Source organism: Nilaparvata lugens, chromosome 2 (assembly GCF_014356525.2).
Source record: "Nilaparvata lugens isolate BPH chromosome 2, ASM1435652v1, whole genome shotgun sequence".
NCBI classification, from domain to species: domain Eukaryota; kingdom Metazoa; phylum Arthropoda; class Insecta; order Hemiptera; family Delphacidae; genus Nilaparvata; species Nilaparvata lugens.
This window is the reverse complement of record NC_052505.1, coordinates 65260203-65277574: the sequence shown is the minus strand read 5'-3', so window position 1 is coordinate 65277574 and position 17372 is coordinate 65260203. Positions and strand designations below refer to the sequence as shown.

Genomic DNA, 17372 nt, shown 5'->3' with positions numbered 1-17372 from the left:
TAATGATAGAAAGTCACACAGCACGTGAATTAACAATATTAATTCTGAACAGAATTCCTTAGGTACCTATTTTTGAATTTAGTGGTGGTGGGAGGGGAATACACCCAAAAATAGAAAATCATGTCCTACAGCCAAAATTCAAATTCTCATTATAATACCTTTTCATGGCATTCCTAACAAAAAAGAAACATTTCGGCTGAAATCACCTTACGAGGATTATGTTCTATGAGAATCACTCGTTAGATTCCAGTATTTCCTAGTGGGAGGCACACATAAGGATACGTCCAAGATCAAAACTTTAATCACTTATAACTTTTGACTGAATGATCTCCTCGTACTACAGCTCGTTCATATCAGCTCGTCAAGGCGGTTGAAAATCATGTATCATATCACTAAAATTTGTTAAAAAAATGAAAAATTCCTCCTTTAGTGTACCTATTTTAGCCCATATTTCAATTCATAGAAAAATTACCGATTTCTATATTCAAAATGATACTTGGTCTTGATTTGAAGAAAAGAATCTCCTCTTTTATGTGAGGTGAATGATTTTTGTAAAAATATAATCGTGAAGTAAGATAAGTTTGTTTCTAAAAATCAAGAAATTTGCGATATTTTTTTTCATTTTCACAGTCTCGACAGTTTTTCGATATAAACAGTAATGCAAGATCAATTTAAGGCAACTCAGCTTATAGAGCATGAAATTTTCTCTCATTTAAGACCAATCGCAAGTTTCTATCATGTATTGTACTCATTTTAGAGACTCTTTAATAACAGTAAAATCGCAAGAAAAATGAGAAAATAAAGATCATCATTCAATTTTCTGTAACTTTTGAACGGTATTGAAAACAGAAGTATAATTCATGGGAGTGAAAAGAAGAGAAAATTCATCACAACCTCCACTAATTTTTGGATTTTTTATCTGAAGTGTTCCACAAGATACGCAACGTTACATATGCGAGAATGTGAAAATGGGGGAAATATCACAAATTTCTGGCACATTCAAAGTTTACGCAACTTGTGGAACACTTCAGATAAAAAATCCAAAAAGTAGTCCTGCGCGACCACTCAATTCATTGGAAATTTTATCATCTTTAATATTATATAGAGAATGCTTTTTCCTGAAAAATTCAAGGTTCTCGAAATTAAATGGAAAACTTAAAAAAAGTCCAAGATTTTGGGGGTGAAGTCGCCCTCTGGCGTGTCAGCAAATTTCAGATTAGAATTCAGCGCCTCAAAATACACATAGAACCATCGAAAAAAATTATTTCGGGACTGTTTCCTGAAAAATGACCATTTGACTAGACTATAAGTTGTTATCCTATTATATTAAGCAAACAATTTCTGTATTATCTGTTTATATTTTTTTATATCTGGCTATCTGGTTATATGGTTATTTATGTTCAACGGATCTCGGAAACTGCTCTAACGATTTTCACGAAATTCGGAATATAGTAGGTTTATGATATCAAAATTCGATTGCACTAGGTCTCATCCCTGAGAAAACTCCCTGAAGGACATGAAAAGGATAATTCATCCTTGGAAAAACAGATGATGATTTCGTCGTCTGTCGATAACAGAAGATGCGTGTGACAGTGTGGGAGATCAGAGTAATCTGATTTATTGACATGAGATGGTATATATCATAATATTCAAAGTTAATCATTATTTTACAGTTCTAAGTGATTAGTGAGTGTTATTTTGTCATTCAATTTGGTATGTATACAATCTAAATTAGAAGTTTTATGTTTTCAAATATTTGGACTGAAAATTTCTCTTGAATTCAAGTATATGAAACATATCCTACTTTTTGGAATATTGAATAATATTCCAACTATAAATTGTATAGTGTATAAATCAAAATTCGGGGAAGAAAAGTTTTGGGCTGTGCCTGTTAGTCCTTCCCCAATCATTTTAGAGAATTCAGTTCTGTTTATCAATGAATAAATAACGAGCAAAGCTCGGTGCCCCGATATCTGGTATTAATAGATGGAATTTACAAAATGTAGTTGTTCAGATGATATCTTTATTCCAAAAACCAAACCATTTGAAGATACATTTTGTTCGACTTGTGTTATTTACTCCTGTAATGTTAAAAAGTAAATACTACCAACAACACAAAATCAGTGACAACCTGTTCCAATTTATGATAAATATCGGGGTACCGAGCTCCGCTCTTGAGCTCCTACAAAAGCATATAAAAATGATTAGGAAAGAAGAAATTATAATAAATATTCATTGTTCATACAAAAAGGTTCTAACTAATCACAGTGGATTGAGATTAATTCTCAGAAGAATGCAAAAATTTCTCTCACAAAATTTTAATCCTGATTAATCTCACGTGAACCAAATCACAGAAGACCATCTCAAACAGATAGCTTATCTGATTGGTTCTACTGGAGTTAATCTTGATTAAAAGTGCCTCTAAGTACCTGATTGAATTAGATACAAAAGTTCAACAGCTGAGTCATAATTTTGTCTCAGTCCCACACACATGCACTCTCTCACTCACTTCCATTATCAACAGACGACGAAATTATATCAGCTGTTTTTTAATTCTTTTAATGTCCTTCAGCGAGTTTCCCCAGGGATGAGACTTAGTGCAATAGAATTTTTATATTATAAACCTACTATGTTCTGAATTTCGTGAGAATCGTTAGAGCCGTTTTCGAGATCCGGTGAAATACACACATATAAACATCTAAACAGAAATTGCTCGTTTAATAATATAGGATTTAAAATACCTAAACTTGCCGACATTATATATTGTCAGAATAAAATCGTTCCAAATTTGTATGAATGTTTAGGTACCAAAATTGCTATGCAATATTCTCTTGCAATAAAGAATTATCAATGATATTTATTATTCAACTTTTTATGAGTATTAAGTAACCTTAACATTTAAAATCGATGCCTCCCTTACTTATATTGGGGTACTTTGGGGGGGGGCATTACACTTGGATTGGGGGGGGGGCATGCGCCATTGCCCTTGGGGGGGCTGGGCACCCCTGCATAGTCTGGAACCGAAAAGTACCACAATTACACCGCTTGCTTCCCTCCCAGGCCAGGACTCCCTCAAAGTTCGAAACTGCAATGGTTTCTTAAAACAGGTATATCTCGACTACACATAAAGATATCAAGCTTACTTTCATTCTATTCTCTTAAGAACGAATGGGTTTACGATAAATGTTTTATAAAATTTCATCGTATATTTATTGTTCAGGACGTTATTCCCCTACAAAGCCAGAAAATCAGGAAACGTTCACATCATAATTTTATATTCTAATAAAAGTTTACGCTTCCTTTTTACAAGAGAAATCAAAATTTCGTATGAAAATTATAGCTCGTTTCAAGTCCTTCAAGTGACTTCTCGTTTCAAGTGATAAAATGATATATATCATAATTCGAACTTTTTTAATGTCCAATAATCTCAATTGTCCAGTTAGTCTGCGCAATATTTTTTTTCGCGCCAGATGCCCATTTGAGTAAAACTACCAACAATAGGTATTTTCCGAGAAACTAATACTACCACCAATAGGTGTTTTCCGAGAAACTATGTGCTTTCTTCTGTTCTCAATGCAATCCCCCTCGGAAGCTCTTGCTGATAGAGAATTGAATTTGAGTCTCAAAAATTGTGGACCAGGATTTTTCCTTGGTGGTAGGTAGTATCATAGAGAAACAGTACCATAACTCATGCTACTGTTTCTCTAGAGATACATAGAGAAACAGTAGCATGAGTTATGGTACTGTTTCTCTAAGGAAGTATTACACAAATGGGCATCTAGCGCAAAAAACGTGTACTATGCAAGTTAACCGTGTTTTTTGTCTTTATTGACTGGGCTTATTATAAAAATGACTGTTAATAGTTGTAGCAGAAATTTGGCATCTTGAATCGATAGCATGAAGATCATATTGATCGGGACATCAATTCAATTAAGGCTTGCCTTCCTCTACTGGGCAGAAAAGGGATAGCATTGGTTCTCATGGAAGTGCCACACATTGACATGACGTACAAGCTACATCGAGTGCAAGTTCTTTGAATCCTATTTCTGAATCAATTTATTCAATATGTCGATGTGTCCAGATGTTATTCTATTTGTGTGCCAATGTATCCGAAAACGGTGAGAAAGCTATTATTATCCTTATACGGAAGAATAAATTGTATTATCTATACCATGCAATACAGAATGAGAGTATGTCGCTCATGACTCTGAAATGAAACGTCAAGCAAAACTCAACTTTAACACTTGAAAGACTTTAGAATATTATCATAGAGATAGCATTCTCTGTATTCTTATTGTATGATATTAAGGTGACGCCCTGGAAGTATACAAGGAGAACTTCAATACTTTTCTGCTTCTAATCTTACGATTCTCTACTCCTAACTTCTAATTCAATACCCTCAAATTAAGCCCTACCTGGAACAAATAGAATAGAATAAAATGACTTTTTTTATTCGGTTGCATGGTAAAGATTAGACAGTAATGTCTACTCTACCATTAAGCAACTAAACTTTAGCAGAAAAATACAAACTAATATGTCAGATAACTTGGCAATGGAGAACAAAGATAATAGACCTTCTGTTAAATAATACTAGTCCAATTTATATAAAACCAAAAGTTTTGAAAGTAATGAGGGTCATGTAATAAATTTATGACGACGCCCTAGTGTATGTTGTTCAGGTTTGATTGGAAAAATCCACCAAAGCCGAAAACGACCTAATGCTATATGAAACTGTGCAAAAATATTTTGAGTATCACTTTCAGCGGTAAAAATGATTGAAACCGACCAGCTGTAGGTTCTGAGTTCTCAGTTGCTAGCGCCTTGCTCTATATAATAATTATTATTGCCATTATAAGTTGATGGTCATCTTTGTGTATTGAAAACAACAACAATAACAGAACAGTGCGGTCGCCTCTTAACGAGTGTTAATGTAGCGTGCAGAATTTGGCGTTTTACTTTAGCGTCAGCAATTAACGGTGGCGATTTTTAATGTAATTGACTGTTGGATGTCGACCAACGTTCAGTCGAGCTCAGCCCAATCAAGAAAATATTCATAAATAGTACTTCGCTTTGCCGGTTCCGCTATCGTTGGACCTCAACCAGCTAGCATCATCTTATGAAGCAACCGGTATCGTTGTTTCATATTATTTCTGTGTTCTTTGAGATGTATTTTCTTTTGAACTGAAATAATCAACTATCATAACTCATAACCGGCTCCTCTAAAATCTCAATTCTATGCTTTTAAACTTATTAAATCGCGTTACATGTTTCAAAAATCTCTGGAATATTTCTATCTAGTGTCAATTCCAATATCTGGATGTTAGATAGATTAATGAATTATAACAAGGTATTGGTCAATCAAATTTAATTTTGGGAAATTAAGATTGATGTTCATCATAAGAAAAGCTAACAGTTCAAGATTGTGCACTACGCTTTTGAAAACTTTCCACTGATGACATTGTTCAGAGTTTTTCAATTACGATACAATCAGAATTATGTAGAGGGCAAAAAGCTGTATTGTCTTTCCATAATGGTAAAGACTCAACAATATTTCAGCAATTACTCATTTCGTTACAAAATGATATCAATAACAAGATCCTTAATCCATAAGGAGAAGAGCATAGAGTTTACATAATCTCGTTCATATAAAAAAAAAACATTTTGAAACCATTGCTTTCTACTATTGAGACTAATTAGCAATTTTTTAGTCCATATTATTACTTCCAAAAACTTATGTGCAGTTCAACACCAATAGGAAAAGAGGATCCCAGATAAATGTCCACACGAACCTCACATATGAACATATATTGATTCAAAGATATATTGGACAAAATCAAAATGGGATTATGAATCAAATTTTGAACCCTAGTTTCAAAGCAATACGAGAAAACTGAATGCCAATGTGTGAATGTAGCATGAAATAATATAATACAAAAGAGCTCAGATTACCAAAGGGATTGTATATACGAATCTAAATTTAATGTATTGAACAGTTAACAAGTTTTTTTGGATATAGCTGATTTATCAACCTTTCCTACTTGAAAATCTGATTCTTATTCTGCCTAATAGAATTTCAATCTTGTTAATTATTATGTAAGGAAACATTATTCAAAGTCCAGTCCAGTGTAGTTCGATGAGATCCAAGCATTGGGCCAAAAGTGTCTGAAATTTTGATCCTTGAGGTGTCCTTATGCGCGCTTCTCTACTAAGAAATACTGAAACGAAGTGCACCTAACGGGTGATACTCATAGAATATAATCTCATGAACTTATATCATCGAGTGAAATATCACTGTGAGGACAATTTGATTGGAGATGATGGTTGAAGCTAATTAGTGTTTTTCACAATACAAGGAGCATTATTGTCAGGTGTACATGGCAATTTTTTCGAGATAGAACGCTCTACCTGGTCTCAGATTGTAGAGCACAAAATTACGCCCAGAGGGATTTTGAATTATACATTTGAATGATAACAATCGGAAGATGTCATTGATAAAAAACTAAAATTCATCAAGGTTAATTTTTTCTTTAAATTTTACTCGTTTTTGAAAAATCATAACTCAGTACTCACTGGCAATAGAGAGTTCCGAATGATCTAAAAAAAGGCTGCAGCAAATCTTTCTGTCCGATTACTGGATTTGGCGGAAATAACTTAAAACTGGAAAATAAACTCAAAATACGAGGTTTTTGGGCCACCCTGTATCTAGTACAAAGAAATTTTGCATGAAAAAATTGGTTCTGGACTTCTCTCGTGTATACAAATAATATATTAAAAAATCAGAGCTACAATATATATATTGCAAGCACACCCCCTTTTTTATGTCTATATTGACTGGACTATAGGTGAATGTTTGAAAGAGATCAGAATCCCCTCTAACAAATTGAAAACAAATAAATAGCAATTTATGATCCCAACAGCTACAAATTGATATTGTTTCTATACACTGTTATTCCAATAAGCTGTATTCCATTTAATAGAGTCTATAACACTATTTAAGTTTTCTTACCATATCCTTCCTGAAATAATCAACATATATAAAGATTCAGACTTCTGACAACAACTCAACAACACCAACGCATTTCTCTGACACAGGACCAGCTGAAAACTTCAATTTTCACTAGATAATACAGCAGTATTGGCATTTAAATGGGAAATTTTACGCCAAAAAGAAAATCAACTGGTAAATTCTATTTCCACCATTTACTACAATAATATTGGCGGCATTGGAATGAAAAATTTTGGCCAAATTTGTAAGGAAAAATATAGACACAACTGATAAATTGAATTTCCACAGTTTACTACGATACTACTGGCACAAGAAGTGAGACTTGCAAGCCAAACTTTGCATTTGTTTAGCGCCTTCCCAGCAATTGTCACTTTCTACAAGTTGGCGCTCTCTCGACGGTGGATGACACTTTTAATTGATTCATTTTCGACCTAGCTGCAGTCATCTCACTCAATCATTAGCGTCATCGCAATTGCCATCTCTGTCAGTCAATGCACTAATGCACCAGACAACTACAATAGTTCGCCGAATATTTGGATGCCACGCAAAATCGCGAATCGTTTAACCATGTGCCAAACGCGTCCGATAAAAGACATCTCGTGCCAACAAAAATCTACCAGCTGCAATTCATTTGCTTCGTTTATTATTGTATTGTATCGTATCATTTCTTGTTTTATTGTCAAATGCAGCGACGAGTTTTTCCAACAACAAAATCAGAAGGGAAGTATTGTTGACAGGTCTGACTCAGAAGTATTGTCTGCTTGTGATGGGAATGTTTGAAATGATTGGTCAGTTGGCTACAAAGCCTCACAGCAAACTCATCGAATCTAGTTCGTCATGGTAAAACTTACCAGAATAAAAGAATTGTCCGGTTCATAACCTGCCTGCAATCTTTCGCTATCAAATAGAATTGATGAAATATGATAACCTTATCTGATATATTTTTCACAGTTTATCTCTTTCTTCCTGATTTATCAAAATATATTTTAAACCTAAATGTTTTAATAGTAGTTTCTACTTTATTTTGAACGGAATCGGAGTTGCAATTTTGTTTCAGATAGAGTTAAAGAAAACAATTTATTTTTTAATTATATTTTTATTTTTCAAGTATAATGTGCAGTAAGAATATGAAATTTACAGTTATATAAATTCACATTACGAAACTTAAAATATGATCGAAATTGTGTACTTAAAAATATATGCATATATTTTAGATCATCATTTGAAAATTAAAACTATCGAATATCCTATATTGATAATTTGCTTCCATTAAAAGCTGGAAAGCTGCTATAATTTTAGCTTTTGAAAATTAAAACTATCGAATATCCTATATTGATAATTTGCTTCCATTAAAAGCTGGAAAGCTGCTATAATTTTAGCTTTTGATTTTTATGATAAATTAGCGAGTTATAAGTATCTTGCTGATTCTTAAGTAATAGAAAAAATATTCTAAGTTAGTACAGAAGTGCACAGAATTATAAGAGGATGGATAGAGCATACTACTGAGAAAGATTCAAGCACAGATACAGCATTCTATATTATTTTAATACTATATTTTATTTGGTTAATCTATGAGTCTAATATAATATATAATTTGGCTTTTATTTTGTAATTTATGAACATTTGGCTTGATAACGTGAACTTACTCAAGTTTGATATTGCTAAAGGAGAGAACCATGTCATTACAATACTAAAGAACATCAAAAGTTAAATGAAATAGAGTTGGAAATATTTCAGTTGAAAATTCGTGAGAATTGAGTGGCTCTAAAACAAAATAATAATTCTTTAACCTACAATTCGAGTTGTTGATAAGGTAGTGACAGATAAAAAATAAACGATAATTTATCATCAGTTGATTCATGTGCAATAATCTCAAAATGTTTCATTTTATTTTACAATAATATTATAGTGATAATGGAGTAAATGTAAAAGGTGTGAAAGATGAAGTGATGACAGTATTTTTGCTAACAGTAATCATCTATTAACAACTCCAAGAGCGTGATGTTAATATAATCTACTAAAGCTAATATTCAACAAACAAAACTTGATGGAAATAGGAATACAATGGGGGTAATTGAACGACAACAAAAGCAGTGTTGTCTGAAGTTCTGATTGAGTGCGAACAAAACAAATGAAGAGAAAGGAAACTTGACATTGTACACACTATTATTGTTAGAATAACACACATAAAGCGTTTTCTGTATCTGTATTCCATTGGCAATCTACCAAGCTTTGAGCTTTCAGTACTTTGCAAGTTTAGCAGTCGATCCTTCTTCATTAAAGTACTTTGTCCCAATTTCTAATTAGAACGAAAACTTATTCAGTTTACAGAAATAATCTGATAGCTCTTGAAAATTCGGAATATTTTTTTGTCTTATTCCATTTCATTTAATTTTTCATCTTAAACTTGAGTAGGCCTATGAGATATTCTGTTAACAGCTTAGAAAACTTTAGCAGCCTTAAAACAAAATATGATTCTCAGTGATAAGTTTCGATTTCCTACTTAATATAATTTAGCATTTGGTATTATTGAGTATTTGTAACAGGATAATTGTAGTTCTGCTTTGATTTATCATTGAAGCAAATAATCAATAGATTATAGAATATTTGAAATGTATAATTTAAAATTTATAAATTTATCAAGTAGAATTCCCCAACAGATACTATGCCTTATAATGTGGATTTGAATAACTGTATAGGAAATTTTACAGCACATTATACATACATTCATAAATTGGGGAGAAATCATTCATTTAAAATAGAAACCCTTTTCAATTTTGATTTTTTTTTTAGTGAAGACACATAATAAAAAGGCAAAATTTTCTGGTGATTTTCAGTTCTTCCTTTACTCATAAAGCTTTGTTTGCATGCTTAATTTTCTATTCACATAAAATACAAAAAAAATTACCAAAATTAATTTGCAGTTTGGGTAATTTTGTTTGTAGAATTAACTTGAATTACCTTCAGTATAAGAAGACACAGCGGTAATAAAGTATAACTAAAATTGTACAGTACACGAAACAGGAGAAATAACAGAGCATAGAACTGAGATAAGGGAATTTCTTAGAATGTTGAATACAAAATTATACAGAAATTATTATTCTTTGTCCCTGTAGTCAACATAATTTAGGTAGCATAAAAATGTTATCTATGTAGGTAGAAGAAATTCGAGAAAAATGACTGAACAAATTTTCCAACAAACTAGGGAACAAGCTCCAGTCATAAAATGTTTATTGCACTTCAACCCTCTCTGTCGTAAAGTGAAGTCCTCGACTCGAAACTTACCGGAAATTGGATAGCTCTAAATTCTAGTGAACAGGGGTTTCTAATCTCCAGATTATTTATTTTGAAGTTGTCAATTTCGTGTTTTGTATCAGTATTTTATTCATTCAGTGTCTTCATTTTCATTAACTATAAATTATTTTCACTGATATTATTTGTATATTAATCATGTAATGTACTTGCAGAATATTATAATTTTTCCTAACTGAATTTTATACTGAATGATTTAGTTTCAAAAATACTACTTTTATCAGTTTAGGTTATAAAAATTGTCTGTTTTTAACTAATACAACAGCAGACTCTCATTATCTTCATTATCTTCTTCTAGTCATTGAAAACAATTTTTTTTTTATAAATTACATTAATTTTCAAAAGAAAAACTGGAGAAACTAATAGGAAACCACCTCAAAACTGCAAATTGGCACTCAATAAATTTGAAATATTTTTTTTAATTTCTATAAAGGAATATAATAAGAGTGAGGAAGATGATAAATTAAAGCTGAGAAAGGAGAAAAGAAGAAAATAGTAACATGAATAGGAGCATTCTTACCTCAAGAAGGCCCATTAGAACATCCAATGCATCACTTCGTTTTCGTCTAAGGCGTGAGAGAGTCCTTTCTCTGATTTCTCGATCTGAAATGAGAAAAAATATAAGCCTATGTACAGAATTATAAAATTTTCGATGGGAAATAGAAAATCACAACACAAGAATAAAAATATAAATCGGTATAATTTCTACATAAAATATAGACATTGCCAAGCTGCTTCAGATTCATCGTACAAAATAATAGATTTTCTAATAATATCTTCAAATCACATATCAGTAAGAATACAGTTTTCGAGAGCTTCGATACTTTATGAATTCACAATTTACAATATTTTACAATTCACAACTCACACTTTGAGAAGGTTTGAAATGCAAAATCAAAATCAGTCTTGCAAATCAATATTAAATGTTGAAATAAAAAGATCCTATAATGGAAACTAAAACTAAAAATTCTTGAAGGTGTATAATTGAAGAAGTTAATTGTACAATAGCTCGGTTGTGAATTGTAGAAAACATTACGTGAAACAGCTATTATACAATGCAGTAGCTAGCTGATACTTGTACTAGTTATGAAAGTATTAAAAATCCTTCATGGTAATGAAATTTTGATATTGGAATTATGAAATTTTATTTTCTTCCTTATCTCATAACAATTTTCCAATTTGCATTCTCAATTTTTACAGTTGAGGTTCAGAAAAGTTGTATGTATGAACCATGTAATGTCACAACTTTCATAATACTGCTCCATCACAATATAGGCCAACCTCGTCAACCCAATTCATCCATTGCCATAAATCACAGGAAACAATTAGTAATTTTCGGCCATCGATTTTGTCGTGCAATTCAAGTGCAGGTGTTGCTTTCTCCTTCCGGTTGCCAGGTCTCTGTTTACCCACCCCACCCCTAGTTACTCCCTCTATTCACCATAAATTCATCGATATATCAACAACCAATAGAGTAACTAGAAGCGACAGAGCGGCAAGGTGGTACAGTATATATAGTGGTGGTGAAGTATATAGCTGTGGGACAGTACAGTATATTATATATGTAGTTGAATTTCATACAAGGGGAGCTTTCAACTTGTATGACTCGGCTTGTAAATGAGATTGAGGCCATTGAAGACCCTGGTACGATGCACGAAATGATATTGTATCTCTGTTGAAATCTCCAACTGCTGGGAAACAACTTGATTTATGGCAATTTGGAATTGTTGCGTTGGTGTGATAGATTCCAAGCTCTAAAACAGATTATTCTATTTATTACATTACCGACATATGATTGAAAATTTGATGTTTGTGACAAAACTTGTGGAAATTTTATAAATCCACATCACATTAAATAATTCAATACTTCACATTACATATATTACACATTGCTTTTCACATTACATTAGTTTTATGTTCCAAGAGCATATTCCTTGAGAATTCCCATAGCCAAGAGCCTACCCAGAGCCACAGTGTATCAAAAGACGATTTATGGTTTTCTTGGGCAGACAGTGATGTCCACATGATACATGAATCATATTCAGAGTTGTTGGCTCAAGTAGTCACCATTATTCCAACTGGAGTAGCAGGCGCATGATTCTCAACTTATCTAAGTGATAGCTTATCAGCGCCAACACTCAGTCAAACCGCTTCCAATTATATTGTAATGAATATATTTAAAAGAAATTTCAGAAAACCATATCACATACAATAATTCGTAAAGTGAATGTTTTTAATTCCATTTAAGTACATTTCATTTTATATTACATTATCTTCTATGAATCACTTCACAAGGTTTTTATGAATTGTCAAAAGAATGAGAAAAATATATAAATCATTTAAAATCATTGGAACAGAATTTAGAATACTATATCGAGAGCAAATATAAACATTTAAGATTATTATTTGTAAAATAACACTATAGTACCCTTTTTGAGAAGTTTTTAATATAAAATAACAAATTAAAAACAACTAGTATCGATATTCACATTCTTATGTTTTTTTTTATTCAATTATTTGAATATAACAAAAAGATTTTCAAACAACAAGAAGGTTTAGCAATGGAATCACCACTTTCAGTATATTTAGCAAATTTTTACATGAATGAACTTGAAAGATCTAAAATAAATAATTGATTATTTTTGACCCACTAAGACAAAATATTAAATACTGGTATAGATATGCAGACGATATAATGTCTTTATGACAAAAAAACTTGAAAATGATGTGAACATTGAAACTAGTTGTTTTTAAACAATAACTGATATTTTTAATTTGTTACTTTATATTAAAAACTTCTCAAAAAGATTATATGGTGTTGTTTAAGGCTATTTAAGGTTATTCTATGGTTGTTCTCTAAGGTACTATGGTGTTATTTTACAAAAAAGAAATTAAATAGCTCTGAATATATACTTTTCAAAGAGTTTTAAGATTCTATTAAAAATAATAAAAAAATTTAACAAATTTTGTTAAATACGTTATAGTCCCAGAGCGTTTTCACAAAGTAATAATAAATTGACAATAGAATGATAAATTAATACTTAGATCATTAAAACATCTTGTGGGTGGCTTCAACAGCAGGCGGCCTCTGATACCATCTTCAATCTCAACACGTCTGAGCGGAATCAAGTCTGAGCAGTAGTTGACAGCAATTGAAGTAATTTCACCCCATAAAAGTTAATTTCAAAGAAGTTCAGTAGTTTTGAGGAAGTCGAATAATGGTAGATTGCACTAGAAACAAATTCTATTTTTATAAGAATCAATGAGTCTCTTCCGAAAGTTTTGTGCTGGCTGATGATTTAATTTCAAGTTGCGGAGACCTCCACCAATGTTACGCACTCTTCCTGGTTCGCTTCTATTTAGTACGCGAAAACTTTCGCAGCTTTAACCTGGGAAAGCTGGGAAACTTTCCAGTTTTCCCCGGATAAGCGTTGCCGTGGCTGTCAGTCATAATCGGAAACTTTATGCGGAAGCAGCGAGCATTCAGTTCGCACTTTCTACTAGCTTTTGCGCAAAACTCGCTTTCCCAAGCCCTAGGTTCCACAGGGTTAATCAGCATTCAACATTATTAGCTCATTAAAGTCACGATAATAATGTTAACTGCATACTAACAGGCCATGTTTTGTGGTTTATCAATAAGAGGTTGACAGTTTTAATAAGATTAATTGAACATACATTTTGATAAAATTGCTACTTATTATAATTAATAGAAACATCCTTAATCATCATAAAATAGACTCGTGGAATATGGTCCACAAATCCACACTAGAACGACAAACTACATCATAACTAAACGTATATTTATTAGAAGATTTCTGAGAGATGTTTTGAAAATCCTTGACAAAATAAAACAACACAGTTTGAAAAATAGTGGATGGTGGAATCGACTAATGGAATAGAGATTTTTATTGGATTATAATAAATTTTCGTCTAAACAAGATTTTTCAGACAGCAGTGAACGAGTTATCATGGATGTACGGTGCCTTAAAGTCACACTTTGAATTAAGCTTGGGTGCAAATTAAGTTCAGCCAGCTATCAAACTTAAACATGGGACCGATAATAAAAACCTCAACATCTTAAAAAAGAGCTGCTAATGCACATAATTTCACAGCCAACCAACATCATCAGCGATAACTGTAAACATGTCAACTCCACTAATACACATTTAATAGGATTGAACCATTCTTCAGATCCGAGCAAAAAAGATGAAAGGGATTTGAACCAGTGCCTGGTGCCTGTTCGTGAGAAAGAAATTGAGATGGAAATCGAAATAGGATGAGACAGATGTGGACTGATAGAAGAGAGAGAGTGAGAGATAGTGAGAGACGAAGAGGGTATGTAAATGAGTTTAGCGCACAGCAATGAAAGCAACACATTGAAATTATTTTCGTCCCATGGGCGAGTGCCAGGAAAAGCCAATAAAAGAGACAGATATTTTGATATTAATATGATGTATAGTAATTTCGCTCTCATCCACCCACAAGACGCCGTAGCTATATGGAAACAGCTGGCATTAAATAGTGACACGCGCTCAGTAACGGTCGTTCTGTATTATGACGGCAACAGCTGACCGTCAATAGAACGACCTTGCCCTTCTTCAAAAAAACTTCAAACCAATCAAAACATAAATTGAGGGATTAAATTGAACAGTGAACGCTGTCAAAAATATAAATTGAAGGGATTTAATTGAACAGCTAAACATGTCAAAGAAAAATAAACTGAACAGCGAATTATGGCGAAAAACATGAATTAAAAATTTAACAGCGAATCATGCCTGAAATATAAAATGAGATAAGAAAATTGAACAGCGTACCATGTTGAAAACATAACTTGAGAGATTAAATTGAACAGCTATCAAAGACAAACTAATATTGTACAAAATTATACCACTAAACAATTAATAGAAACTCATTTTCCAGAGCAGTCTGTTTAAGAAGTAAAATCTCTTGTACCTTGCTTTAATCTTTTTTGGGTAACGAGAAGTGCGAGGGTGATTTGATAAGATGGCCAAACGTCGATGCCTATTCGATAGGATTAGAACCCTCGACCAGGTAGAACTAGTAGACTGAAGGGTGTAACGCCTTAGTGGTCTCGGCTATCTTCGTCTTTCCAATTGACTTTTGCTTTGTTAGGCAAGAAGAAACCATTAGTTCTAATGGAGCGTTCATATATTTACAATCTGAAATTCTGGAAACACTTCGATAAGAACTGATAATAGCTTCTTTCTTCTCAATAAAAGAAAATATCAGGACATAAACGTGTACATAGCGTTGTTCGAGTAAAACTACAGCTGATGAGTTTAAAATTTGATTGACAATCAAATTTGGCTGAATAATTTATGAACAGAATTTAAGAACAAAATTAAGCGAAATACGATTAGTTGCCTAGCAACCAATAACAGAATGGTTATAATGTCTGGTTGCAAGGAAACCATTTTTTTTTTAATGGAAACCAAAATTTTTTCTTGGCATAAATTATTTCTTCAATCCTGATTATAGAATTCAGCCCTCCACGTTTTCAGTGTCTTTATAATATTCCTATAAATTAAGAAGTATTATAAAGCTAGCCTAGCGAGTTCATACTTTTGACTAGAGGCTCGAGTCGATTCCGTTTGTGGGTTTGTTTGTTTGTATGATGATATTTTTTCCATGCTTTCATCAATCAACTTCAAATTTTATACATATTCTTTGAACAATAACTATACAGGCCATTATACATTTTGCCGGCCAGGACAGCCGAGGCGATTAAGGCTGGTCACTAACGGTAGAGCATTCATGGTCTTTTTACATTGTTGTGTCATCACAGCAGTGATCACCGCGAAACGCTTCGAGCAAAATTTTTTGAGGTTAGGTTTTTATAACTCCATTTTTCGTTTATTTTCCTTCGCTGCTCTATTTGAGGTTAAATCATTTTTCTATCATTATAATTTGTGATTTTCCAGTGTTTTATTCATTGTTATTAGCTTTTTATTTCATGTTAGAAACAGCTCGCTGATGATGAAGAAACGTATGTGTAGGTGTTATGTAAATATGACATGCCAGCCCAAGGAATTGCACCCTTCAGTCTGCTAGCGCTACCTGGTTGAGGGTTCGAATCACGCCGGTAGGTAGGCATGGACGTTTCATCATCTCATCAAATTACCCAAGCACAAGCTAAAAGCTCATGTGGGCATCATCCTCAATAAAACAAATTTGTTGGCCTTCGAAATCGACCGTTCGTTTTGATGATATAGCACGAAAAATCACAAATCAGCTGACAGCTGGATTTTTAATTGCATCTGATATTAATATCTCAATGTCACTTTGACTATTTCTGTTGTCGTTCAACTGCTTTCAATAGAACAGCTGACAGATTATCAGCGGAATTTTGAGCGAGTTCTCCAGCCCGAGGGCTCACTAGTATTTACCTATCGACTTTCCAGTAAGCCCATTTCCCACTCCAACAACACATTACGTCCAGTTTCATCAATCCATCTTTATCATTAGAACTGTCAAAATTAAAATTCCGTTCCATTCATTTGAATTTTATACAGTCCCAACTTTTATTTTATCTTCACAAGCTTTAAATATAATAAAATGTTACTACACTTTTTGCTATCAGTAAAGATAGTAAAACATAAAACATTCTCAACACTGAAAAACATGTGAAAAATTTCATAAAACCGTAAACATCGTCAATTAGCATATACACTTTACACTATACACTTTGTACCTTCACTTCGCATTCACGCAACTCTTCAACTGATCATTATTGAACTGTAAATAAACATTCCACAATATTTTTTCTACATCCTCAAAAATGACTATATTATAGAAAATGTTAAATCTTTCGCTCTAACTACTAAATTTTTCATAAGTTTTGTACAACTAAATATTTTTTCAATATAGAAGAATACAGAGTGAGCAGAGACGTTTTGTGAGGAAGCTGGGCTGTAAGATGAGTTCCAACTATTTTGTAGTTCCTGTGGAGGGAATTGAGGGACAATTCCATCTTCTACCTTTTGTTTTGAATAGAAGACACAATGACGTGGCACTTCTTTTCAGGATTGTCAGT

The 17372-nt window shown here is 32.7% G+C and overlaps 1 protein-coding gene across 1 annotated transcript in view; it reads right to left on the bottom strand.

Annotated features, from left to right (window-relative positions):
- Window positions 1-17372, bottom strand: part of LOC111054562 (cytosolic carboxypeptidase 1) — a 151917-nt gene that overhangs the window by 119845 nt on the left and 14700 nt on the right. Inside the window, exon 4 of the mRNA XM_039420150.1 lies at window positions 10839-10921. Within this exon, the coding sequence (XP_039276084.1) occupies window positions 10839-10921 (83 nt within the window). The remainder of the gene's footprint in view (window positions 1-10838; window positions 10922-17372) is intronic.